Here is a 12,604-nt window from a genome sequence, read left to right on the forward strand (position 1 = left end):
TCTCTATTAAGAAGGGATGAGGTCCTGACCTTCTGAATACATGAAACTGGATCTGTTGCTACACCAACACAAAAGAAGCCACTGTGATCAAGAAATTTTTATGGTAGCTTAGTCCTTGAGCTATTATCTACAGGACTGACAACATGTGCTAACTGAAGCACTCATCCAGCATTACAGTACCTGCAAAAGGTTCATGATGACTGAGCAGTGTGCAGCGCTCTTTTCTTTTCTTTTTTATTAAATAAATAACAAGGATGATTAATCATTTCCCTATTCATTGCCATTAAACAAAACAAAGCTGATCCTAATATATTTAAGCAGTCTCTTATTTCCATGTACAAAGCTCTGTAATTCAATTTAAAATATCATCTAGATGAACAGCAGCAAACAAAAACCTCCATCATTGTTATCTTCTCCTTTAGCTCAGTTCTATACTCTCCTTTTTTTGAAAAACTACCTTCGAATTTATTCATCTAACAAACCAAACATTAGCAGAGGCAGGAGCAAGGATCTATTACACAAATAAAAATCACTGACCTAGTCTATCTTTTCCAAGTCTTCAAGGGATCTCAGACCCACTAAGCTAAGCTTTACTTGCAGGGCCTTCTCCTGGATGAAGGACTTTCTATATAAATATTGTAATTATGCCTGACAAACGAAAATCTCAGCCTCCACATAACTACACTTATTACCCTAATGTTTTAAACAGAACCAACTCATTTTTATGAACATTTAGAGCACTAAAACCTTAAGTATAGCCACTGCATGAAGCAATGTTTTTATGACAAGTGCAACGGAAATGGCACATTAAATATTAAAGCATCTGCCTGCACAGTTGAAGAAACAGATTGTTCTCTGAACAGTGAACCTCTGGAACCTCAATTGTGTTTTGCACTGTCACACATTGGTACAAAGAAAAATTCCCACTTGCAATCTGCAGCATTTTTTTCATGAAACAGCTATTTAAGGAGTTTAAATAATCATCAAAATCAAACACCATCAGAGAGATAAAATAGATCTTCTTAAACAGCAACAACAGGCGTACACAACTACATCCATAAAACATGATTTAAAGTTATAACTGAAAGCAAGTGTAGACTTACATATGTTGAAGTCTCCAAAGAATCTGTATTCACCAGCACTGGAGGGGGATTTGCCTTTAAAAATAAAAAAATAAATTACACAGCATAAGAAAATGCACTATTAATGATAACTTTACAGCATTTAACTTTGCTGGCTTTCTCAAAGTTCTGTTAAAAGGTAGCCTGACCTTGAGAATCTCAAAACTGACCTTCTGAAACATTTGTTACTATCCTGGACAAATTGCTTCCCTGACATAAAATCACACTGTTAGGGAAGTCTAAGATTGTATTTAATATCTAAGTTCTGACATTTATTACCTTGTTTTCCAAAAGAAAACCTGAGTCATGCTACCATTTGACATGATGCCAGTTACCCCAGTACTTGTGGTACGACATGCAGAGGTTTTTTTACCACTCAGTATCTCAAAACCAATTTTCAGTGGATTTGATTTCCCTTTCTTCCCATCAGGAAGAGTCACCACCCCCTCCACAAACTGCACAATGGAAACCTGCAGAAACGCAACTTGAGCAAGAAAGGACCTACAAAACCCACTTGCAAAAGCAAACCCACAGCAAACATTCATTTACCACACAGCAGCACGTGTGGTAAAACATCAGAAAATTGTTAAGGATTAACAAGCCATAAGCAGTCAGAGATTATTGCCACAGAAAGCTGAGATAATATTAGCATTTCTACAAGCCAGGAACCAGTACAGTAAGTTTAACACTTTTAGTCTCATACCACTGAGAACTTTTCTGTGAAAAATGTGGTTTCAACTGAAAGAAAATCCACAGGAACTGATGGCATTTCTCTGAAATATTTCCAGATAAACAGATTTCCCATTTATCTATGAACTATTTGCCTTTAAAATAGGCAGCATCTAGCTTGCTCTAGGAACATAAGCAAAACCTTGTCTAGATATATTCCAAACTCCAAATACTGCTAATTATTAAGTTCAGTGGCACTAAACAGTTAATCTCCTTATTGCTTTAATGAATCTGAGGGGGTTTTTAATATGTATAAAAATACATTATCTTTAAAATTAAGACATCCCTTTCTTTAATCCCCTCGGTATGTGTGTGTGTGTGTGGAAATAAATTTAGAGATAGTTGAATAGGCTGCAAAAGAAGCCAGTATTAAACTGATTCAAGGATAAAGTTAAGACCTACAAAAACATGACAATTGCATAAACCTACACATATTCTGCATTTGTGTTTCATTACTATGACAGCAACAAATTTCTGCAGAATTTATGATTTTTAAAAGCTCCCACACCTAGGAAGTGATGACTCAGAAGTGCCTTTCAAAAGGCTGAGATGAATAATCTCCCATCATTGGACAGGAGCCATCAATCTGCTATCAAGTGTCGGAAATTAAGCCTGTGTCATTTAATAACTACTAAAATCAGGTGGGACCTACACACATTATCAGAGCAGACAATTAAAAATAAGAGGAAACAAAAAGGATGACACATGTGACTGTCAAAATGCCATCAGAAGCCTTTCTCACCCAGCAATTCTCTCAACAGAAGCACAGGCACACTTCATGCAGTAAAGATATTGAGCACTAGTTATTCATGTCACAAAAAAAAATCTCTGTCAAAACAACACTATCCCTCACCACAATTTTCTGCCACTAACTTAAATTTCCTTTTCTGCTTCTTATTCAAGTGCAGGTTCTATTAAAATAAGAGTAAACTAAAAATAAGATCCTGTACTAAAAAACCCTATTATTCATCACCATAATTTATTGCTACTATATTTATTGATTACAATAAATATAGTTAAACCATATATGTTTTTATGTTTTTGCTCAGAAGAAAGCGTTTAATTGCTCAGTTGTGTTCTTTTCATTCCACTTTGGAATGTATTTTTATTTAATATTGGGATTCTGCAACATCCAATTATAGTCTACATACACAGCGCCAGTGAAAGCTGGCTGCCCATGATTTTTATTTTTGAGACAGACAAGTGTTCTTCTTTTCATGTTTAAAAAAACCAAAAAAGACAACTAAAAGCAAAATTGCTGTTAGTAGGTGAGGTTTGGCAACCGGTGTGTTTGAGATACGTATCAGCCAACCACTACCACAACCCTTCTGTCAGTTAAATGAATACTCCAAACACTCCTACATTTATCCAAACTGTCCATTAAGAAGCAGCACTTTACCACCTTTTTCAAAGATGAACGAGAGAAGTTGTGCCAGGCATTCCAAAGGCACTATGTGGATATGGTTGCACTGGCCTGTCCACCTCAAATCTTGATGTGGGCAGAATCCCCCTATTAGAAGGGAGTATTTCTAAAACTAATCAAATTTCTGGTCTTCCAGATGGAAGAAGTACAGGTGACAGATTCCAATAAACGTGCATTACTGGAAATTGCACTATAAAATAGGAAACTGCAAAAAATTTTTGCTAATTATGGATTATGCAAAAATTAAAAACAGCGAAAACAAAGATTACCACCAGTTGCAAATTTAGTCAAGTAGTCTGAAAGTAAAAATTAAGAAAAAAACACACTGACGTCTATACTACAAACATTTTCAAGTAATATTCTCGGTAGCTTAACTTCCTTTTAAAGTTAATAAATATCTGCCACCAAATGATTCCAAAAATTGACCCATCTTTTCAGAAGGTGTGCACTCATCATTTCAGATTTCTCTACTGAAAGTTACAGTGAAGTTACAAAAATCTAAAAGCAGAATGGCAATCTATTTGCAAAAATCTAACTGCTGTCTATCCTAGATTGTTCCACAGCTTGCTATGCTGTGATCACATATTCCAAATTACATGGGATACTAACATTAACTCATGTTACTGCCCTCACTTGTCTTGATGGGGTTTGGTTTTTGTTTTGTGGGGGGTGTGGACAGTATGGGACCTAAAGTATGATGGCTCAGAAGGGAAACACATTTTATGAGTCAAATATATTGGGAATGGAGAGGTAAAAAGATCTCTTTTGTATTCTAAATGCTGCCCAAAGCAGTAATACCAACAAATGGGTGGAGAACATGAGAAACACCATGCAAGTGCAACCCAAGACATGTATTAAGTATTTATAGGAGATGAGAAAATATTTTCTTTATAAATAAGTCAAGCAATAACACTTTAGTACGGATAAAATGGCTTGAAAGTTATTATGCAAACACAAAATATCCTATTGTTTCTTTCCATTCTTTTGGTTATTTTTTCTTTAGTTCTTTCACAAGTTACTAATCACTTGCAAGTATCTAAATGTACTAAAAGCTATCACAAAATGAACAAACATTACAGTGAAATTCAGTGTATTTAACAGTTCACATCAAACCTGAGTGTGAAGTAGCAAAAGACGTATTTCAACAAAGCAACAAAATAAATTAAAGAAATAAAAGTTGAATAAGTTTAATAAAACAAAACAAAACAGAATAAAAACCTGTGGTATGGTGGATGGGATGGTCTCAGCAGGGACTGGTGGGACAGGGATCACAGGGACAATGGGAGAAGAGGAAGGAACAGCTTCTGTGGGCTAAAAATCACCAACAAAATGTCAAAAATAAGAAAAAACTAGAAAAACAGTTTAAAGCAAACAAGACCCAAATTAAACAGCTTAAACAACTATGAACTAGCACATGGATTTGGAGACTAACTACACGGCAGACAGTCCCCCTGACCCACACTGTTCATGGCAGCACATTCCCAGCACTGCACTGATGGCAAGGAATCCTTGTAGCTGGTGGGTTATTCACACCAAGGCCCTCCCCTTGCAGCACTGAGACTTTGGGGTCCAGCAAAAAACCTGCTCAGGTCAGTGAACAGTCTCAGGCTTTTTGTGGGCTGGTTTCACAACAGGATCCTTTCACCAATATAGAACAGAGTGCAAAAGCAGGGAAACAGACTGAAGTCAACAGCACTCAACAAAGCTAATATTCCTCCTAAAGAGGAAAAATGGGAAGTACCTTATGGTTTCTAAACTTAGCAAAAATCAAAGAAAACCTTTTAGTCAAATGGGTGGAAGGTCCTGAAACAGATTCAATTTACCTCTCAAAGATCTTCACAAAGGTTTACCAAACATCTGCAGATTAGGAGAATTTTGGTCTTAGGAATCTTCATTAAAATAGTAACTAGGAAACCTACTGACACTTAAGGTGCAAGGAATAAGATTCCTAACAGCATTTTGAGCAAAACGTTGACTCGAGTATTTTTGAGATGTTCACGTACTGGTTGTGAACAAGCTGTCAGCAACACAAACTCCTGGCAATTATCACCAACGTTACAAGCTGAGCAGCAGATCAAAGCTCTTGCAATTCAGTTGATCCAAGACATTCTTGTGATCTTTAAAAATAATGAAGCATAATGACAAAAGAAAACACTAGATCCCGTAAGTGAACAAAAATCCCAGAACATAACAGAACATAACATATTAAATGTTTTAAAAGTTTGACATATTCTAAAATACAAAACAGATACATCAACAGCAACGACCAAATTAAAGAGTAATAGCAAATAATGCTATTTGCATTAACAGTCCAAGAACAGCAACACATATTAAATGTACATATGGTATTTCTACAGGGTTCTTTCAGCTCCAGTTAATCCACCCAAAATGAAATGAAAGCTGGTGAAAAACATTGCAATTACTCAAAGATGTAAGAACAAAATATATTTGGTATCTTGACAGGTAAACCTAATGTCATTAAAGCATCATTACATCTGTGGACTAAAGCACAATATTTCAAGTGTTTAAAAAGAGGAAGGTAGGGGACAATCTAAATTGGTCTAGAAAGATATTAAAATGTCTTTTGCAAAGGATGCAGGAAATGCTCAGTGCAATAAACCTGTGGCTACTGAAAGACTAACACAGCCTTTAGATGACAGATCAAAGTAAATAGCTCAAGCAACCACTCAGCCCTACACATGTGAAAAATGAGCCACCCCTTTAAGGCTTCCTTGTTCCAAAGTAAGTGGCTTTCCATGTAGCTACACACTAAAATCCTATTAACCAAAATTTCAGAGATGCTACATACCAAAATACAATACAGCACTAAGGCTGAACAGCTAACCATTAGCTTTACAGTTACACTCCTGCAGTAAGAGAAGGTAAAATCAAACTGAAGTTGTTCTAAAATCCTGACCATTCACCTCCCTGATCTTCCACCTGGCAAAAAAAAAATGACCATTGTTGCAATGGATTTCCTTATGGGCCGAACAATCTACACCCCTCTCTTTGCACCAAATGTCAGCTTTATTTTCCTGCTTCCTTTCTTTCTCCAGTTCCTAACTCTGTCCTCTCTATGGTTTTCTCATCCCCAAGTGCTTCAGAAACCCTCCCAGTCAGTTCCAAATTTTATCCTTATTCTTTTAAAACTGCCTTTGTTCATGGTCCTTTAATTCTTCCAGGATCCAGTCTCGTAAGTTATTCATACTGTCATTGTATTTTCCCTTTGTGCTGTTGGTTTAGGATCAACTGAACCTTAAAAGCTCCCCACTCCTCCAAGCCTCCTGGCAGTGTTCTTGTAGAGCCTCCTCCACTACTGTGTGGATGAGGAAAGAGGCAACAACACTGACAACCACTTTCAAAGCATTTGCAAATCCAAATGAAGACAAGACTGTCCTCACTCGAATGTTTCATAAGATACATTGAATTGATGCAGGCACTGCGGCAATCACAAGAAAGGAGAACGCAAGAAATTAAAATATTTTCAATCATTAGATAAAGAAAACCTAGAGCTTCCTTATAACAGAAGAACGATGATTTTATTTTATTAAGATATACAATCAGTCTGCAAATGATTATATGATACAGGTACCTGTGATAGCACGTGAATAAGATCCCAGAGGATAACCTCAAGGCTCTACTTTCCAGGAATTTTCAAGAAACATTTGGAATTCTAAGAATTCTCGAAACATAAACCAAAAAGTATTCTGACAAATAAAAGCTTATTCTCAAAATAATTTTCAATAAAGATGACTGACTAAAGCATTTAATGATTCTGGTTTAAACAGATACAAACCAATATAAAATATAAAATATAAAGAAAGTAGCAGGCCAATTAAAAGCCGTCTTTTGAATACATATGAATTACAGCACACAATTATGACACATTATTATATGTAGGAATGCATGACTTGAACTATAACTCACTTGAGCAGATTTGCCAACCTAAATAAACGTGCTAACACCTACAATGAAAAGTCATTCTGCTACAACAGAATAAAAAAACCCTACAAATTTAAAATTTATATTTAAAAAATAATTTAAGTGATATGTTTACAAAAGCTAACAATGCCTTTAAGTGATCAGCTGAGTGCCTCCAAATCTAGCACTACATCCAGATGTTGTGAAAAGTAAGAACACATACATGTTCTTGTGTTTAACCCACACACAGTAAGTCTTCAGTGAGGAAATACCAACTAATATGTAGGTAAATCAGAGCACCATACACATCCTAAAGGAGACAACTAAGCCAGCAAATTCTGTAACACGGTTCTTAGTAAACAACAAAAAGACACAATTTGGAGAATAAAAATCAAGCAAAGTAAACTTTCCTCGCTTTCAAGAAATTACTGTAGACCCCCATATTGTATGAAGTGCAGCAACCTTCACTGGAAAACATCAGAACAAGTATTCCTTTGCCAATCTGATTTCAATAATTGCTACTTTGATTTCTAGCAATAAAATACAAAGGAAAATTAAGTAAGGAAGTAATTAGAAACAGCAGGGATAGAAGTACAGAAAGAAAAAAATGCAACACACTTCCTACAGTTTGCACAAAAATGCACATCTCCAAACACGTAGTGCAACACCTACCTTTGCTAAAGAGCAATTAGAGCATGAGCCATCAGACACCCAGCCACTAGCAGCTTTTACTTTCGCTGTGCTTTTTGTAGGGCTCTTTTTCACACTGTCCCGCAGGTTTACAAATTTCCCTCTGTGTTTGGCAGACACTGGCAGCGTGGAGGAACTGAAAGGAGCCCGAGTGCTCGGTGCCCACTGCGGGTGCCGGAGCAGCTGCTTTGGCTGCATGTGAGGATTTTGATGTATTTCCATCCTTGGGCTCCTCATTAAATCAGAGCGCCTGAGCGTTCCCATCTCACCCCGAGTAGTCATCAAAGTCGCAACACTAAGAGTCCTTCTTGCGAAAAAAAAACCACCAAAAAAACCCACCACAACCCACCCACCAAAAAAACCACCCCAAATGAAAAATACCCACTGAACACCCAACCAAAAACACCCAACCAAACTGCAGAGAGAAAATAAATTAAAATATTACTTCCTGAGCAAGTTAAAAATATGTTTTCTAGATTATGGTTGTAGGAAGAAACCCTACATGCTCTGCATTAGCTGGGTCTGCATGTTGTGTGCTCTCTCACTCTATTTAAAGAGCACCATTGAACCACCACACAACAGTCAATTTGCTGGGCATAAATAATCAATGCAATGCACAAACTATTGAATAGAGGGTAAAAGTCATCTGACTATTATAAAGAAGCTATGAAAGGTTATTTCTCCCATAAACTCTTACAAATCCCTTATTTTTTCTCCATTTTACCACCTCAAAACTTCTCCAAGGCTTACATCTAGAATTTTTTTTTACTCTTCTGCTTTTCTGAATGCTTCATGGGGGCAAAAAATGAATGAATTTACAAGAACTTCATGATGGAAAGTGTATGAATTGTGAATGGACGGATACATTGCACAAAATTTCAATATTAAAATGTCAAAGAAAATAAATTTGTTAATACCATAATAACAGCAAGAATTACTTTGTGTTAATAATTTTAAGAGCTGTATTTCCCTGAAATGCAGCAACACCATAAAACCACAACTTTCAGGCATAAACTGTTCAAAATATTTTGTTTTAATCTAAGATATTTAAATGAACATGAGTTTTATATTATTCATTCATTTTTAATACTAAGAATGCATGATCTCTAGATACATTTTTATTCTAATATTCAAAACAGAAAAAAGCTTCAAAATTAATCCTCTCCCCATTCCCAAAAAACTACAAAAAGAAGAACTAGCTTAATTTAATTACATTGTTGAATATTTAATTTTACCAGACTATTTTAAATTCTAGAAAAAGTGAATGGTCAAAGGTCATTTCCCAGCACCTATATGAAAGCTGACAGCTAAATACACCTATATTCCCAGCCTCTCAGCAGGGACACACAACCAGCATCTGCACAGCATGCACCACCTGTCTCTTGCCCAGTGAGCCTGTTCTAGGAATACCCTGTGGATCTCAATTTCTTGTGCTGGATATGATGAGAATGAAGGACATTAGCCCATAGGAAACACAACTTGATTATGTCAGCTGCACTGTGTTTAAATAACGTGGAGAGATTTCATCAGTTCACAGCATTAAAACATGATTATTCTCCATTGCACATTACACCTTCAATATTTAAATTATGAGTCAGCAGAATTTTTACACGCAGAAAAAAGGAATGGACATACCGACCTAAGTACAAACATCTCTAGTTATTTATAGCATGAATATTAAGAGATAAATAGGTACTGACAGATGCTTCTCTAATCACCAAGAGCTGCCATGTCTCATCTTCTATCCAGAAGGGATGTAATCAAGAGCTGCAGAACACACCATTAATGCAATATTCATAACACAGAGACAGAAATATTTCTGGCCAGTGACAGGAAACAAGAAATGTGTTGGCCATATCAACAATCTGAGACTTGTGCAGGCACATGGCACAGATGTCTTTGACCTGTGAAGCATTTGGGAGCTGGAGGACTGGGTCTCCCTAATTCATGTGGGCAGGTGCACACAGGTTGTTTTGTACCAGAGAGCCCAGGAACTTCTACATTTTGATACTGAAGGGCAAAGGCAGAGATGAAGATAAGCATGTGGTGAATGCTTATGAAGGTAAATAGTTCAAAACCAGCACATCCTAACTTATTCTCCTTTGAGAAATGTCCACAAATGCATTAATACTGAGCAGCTCTGAGGCATTCTCCAGCCTGCAGGGACTACTTGGATGGAGCTGTCTTGTGCTGAAGCCCCTGTATCAGCATCCTCTTTGGCAACAGCATGCTAAATGGCAGCTTTTGTAGACCACAAACATTCCTTTTCCAGAGACATTCAAGACTGCTTGAGGTTTAGCAGGATGCATTTATGTCATCCATTTCACTTCCATATCAGTACTCAGCATGACATTGTCTAATTACTAAAATGTTGAAAAGCAGAAGAGGGGCTTTGGGATATAAGGCTTTTCTCTTGCATACATAATAAATCCCAAAATACATGATGTTCCAGATTCAAAGGGAACATTTGATTCCTAGAAGCATCAACTTCATGAAAACACATAGACCAAGTAGTGTGTTGATTAAAACAAAAATAAAATAGCTTTTAAGAGTTCTAAGTAAGAAAATTGAGGGCAAGGGGAGGAGATGCTGAATACCACATTCTTGGAAACTCAGCTGTCTGGCTTCCTATATTCTCCTCCAAACAGAAGAGGGGAGGACACAATGCAAAAGATGAGGCAAAGGAATTCACATATCTGCAGTGTGCTTTCAGACCTTTTGACTTCAGTGGCAAAAGAGCAAACATGATGCAGCAGAAAAGGGCTAAGGGCATGATTTTTTTTCTGGCAGTCATCATGCCTTTGGTCCCTGAGGTGATATCAATAAGGTATCAACAATTAAAAGAAAACAAAAACTTGAAGGCAACTGTAATTCCAAAGGCAACAGTCCAAGCACCAAAACAGAGTCAAGGAACAAGAGGTACAGGCAAAATACCTAATCCCTGCAGGGCAGCATAATGTGCCTTGAAAAAGCTCAGGCTGCATTGAAATTTCAGTATAGAAAGTGACTACAGCATAATCAAAGTATAATAATATTTATATAGAACAACCATGGTGTAAACAAAATTAAAACATAACAACAACAAACCAAGAAAAGGAAGAGAAGACAAGAAGAATGTTATTAAAAGAGATTAATCAGATATTTGAGAGGCACGGGGATCAGTCTGCCCAGTTATATTCACATGTGAGGTAAGGCAGAGACTGCCTTGGAGCCACACTGGTAGAACAAACTCTTGCAAAGCAGTGGGGCACATGCACAACCCAAAGCTAGAAAATGCAGTTGTGTAACTGAAGCTGCACGGGTTTGGCAGATCATCTTTTGACTGCAGAAAGCAAATGTTCTCTGCAGACTGCTTTAATTACTAGCATGAGCTGCTCTACTCTAATATCAAGTGCTAAGTGATTTTTCATACCCAGAGGGGGTTCAGGATCAGGTTGTGCTTTCATATTAAATACCAACTCTAAACAATTTGTTGCTAACACAAAGCTGAATCATCAATACTTTATTCTTTAAATTACTGCATCAAATATACAGTGCACACTTTGCAGCAATCTGTTAAAATACCAGCAATCTTCTGTAAGTAGTTTTCTTCAAGAATCATTTTATTTCCACATTCTCTACCACCCACTCAACAGCTGAATAACAACAATACTCGTGGAAAGGGAAAATAGTACTAATATTTCACCAGCAATGTCTTCTGCAAAAGTCCTTTTCAAAGCTTTGGTGACCAACTTTCATGACTCCAAAACACAATTCTAATAGCTGGAAGAGTTCTCCAAAAATAATTTTGTACTTCACCCTTCCCACTGCCTTCAAGTAGATACTACAAAATCAGCAACTTCTGTTAATATGACTTGACTGATGAAAACAAGTCCATATTCATCATTTCTTCCTGAAAGTAGGGAATAAAATATCTTCCAAACTGGACAAAAGCTTAAAAGTGGTAATAAACAATTTTGCTCCAATACCCACTGACAAAGCTGAATTTAAAAGGCACAGATTCTTTCTAGAAATATACAGTTTAAGGTCTGGCAGTGTAGTTCTGTGTCTTTTCTCTGAACTACATCCTAGAATGCCACAGGACATGTCACTAGTGAAGTGTGCTATTTTAAGAACTTTGCATCCATCTTCCTCAAAATCACAAAAGTCAATAGTCATCTAAAAATACCTTCAGGGATTTATAGACTGCTTCATGGAGTCCAACAGTGACAAGAATAAAGCACGACTCTCATTCATCCTCATTCCCAATCCATGCTATCCAAGTGTACTGCCCAGGGGATCTCACTCTGAACACGCAGCTAACACTGAACTCAGGCTCCATCCCTGTCCCATTCCTAAGTCAGTGCCAGCCTGTGGCCTTGGCAGGTCCTTAGTACCACGATGTCAGTGACTTGTGCTGTTAAGCCATCAATTTAAAGACATGCATATTTTTCCTGAGTGTATTGCTGCACTACTTTAAACAAAATGTAGCTTCAAAAGCATTTGAAAATGAAACATAACACAAGTACTTTCTTACAGCCTCAAGTTGGAGTTCCAGAGAAATCAAATCAAAAATTACCAAGTTTCACAAGAACTAAAACCATGTAGAACTATCTGAACATAAGCAATCATATTTCAAGTCAAGTACTGAAGAATGTATCTGAATTTTGAGACCTGCACAGACACGAGCCCTAATTCAGGCCAGGCAGGAGTCACTGTTGATAAGCCTAGAGAGCAAAAT

General features: G+C 36.9%; 1 protein-coding gene across 10 annotated transcripts in view; it reads right to left on the reverse strand.

The window, feature by feature from the left end:
* DLG1 (discs large MAGUK scaffold protein 1) overlaps positions 1-12,604 on the reverse strand; it is a 145,707-nt gene that overhangs the window by 53,656 nt on the left and 79,447 nt on the right. For 6 of the 10 annotated variants that reach the window (XM_063408668.1, XM_063408660.1, XM_063408662.1 and 3 more), the window contains exons 5-6: positions 4,492-4,584; positions 1,104-1,157 (exon numbers count right to left, since the gene is read on the reverse strand). In XM_063408668.1, coding sequence (XP_063264738.1) covers positions 1,104-1,157; positions 4,492-4,584 — 147 coding nt within the window. The remainder of the gene's footprint in view (positions 1-1,103; positions 1,158-4,491; positions 4,585-12,604) is intronic. The other 4 variants (XM_063408664.1, XM_063408666.1, XM_063408665.1 and 1 more) reach the window with 1 other exon arrangement.

This window comes from Prinia subflava, chromosome 11, assembly GCF_021018805.1.
Source record: "Prinia subflava isolate CZ2003 ecotype Zambia chromosome 11, Cam_Psub_1.2, whole genome shotgun sequence".
NCBI classification, from domain to species: domain Eukaryota; kingdom Metazoa; phylum Chordata; class Aves; order Passeriformes; family Cisticolidae; genus Prinia; species Prinia subflava.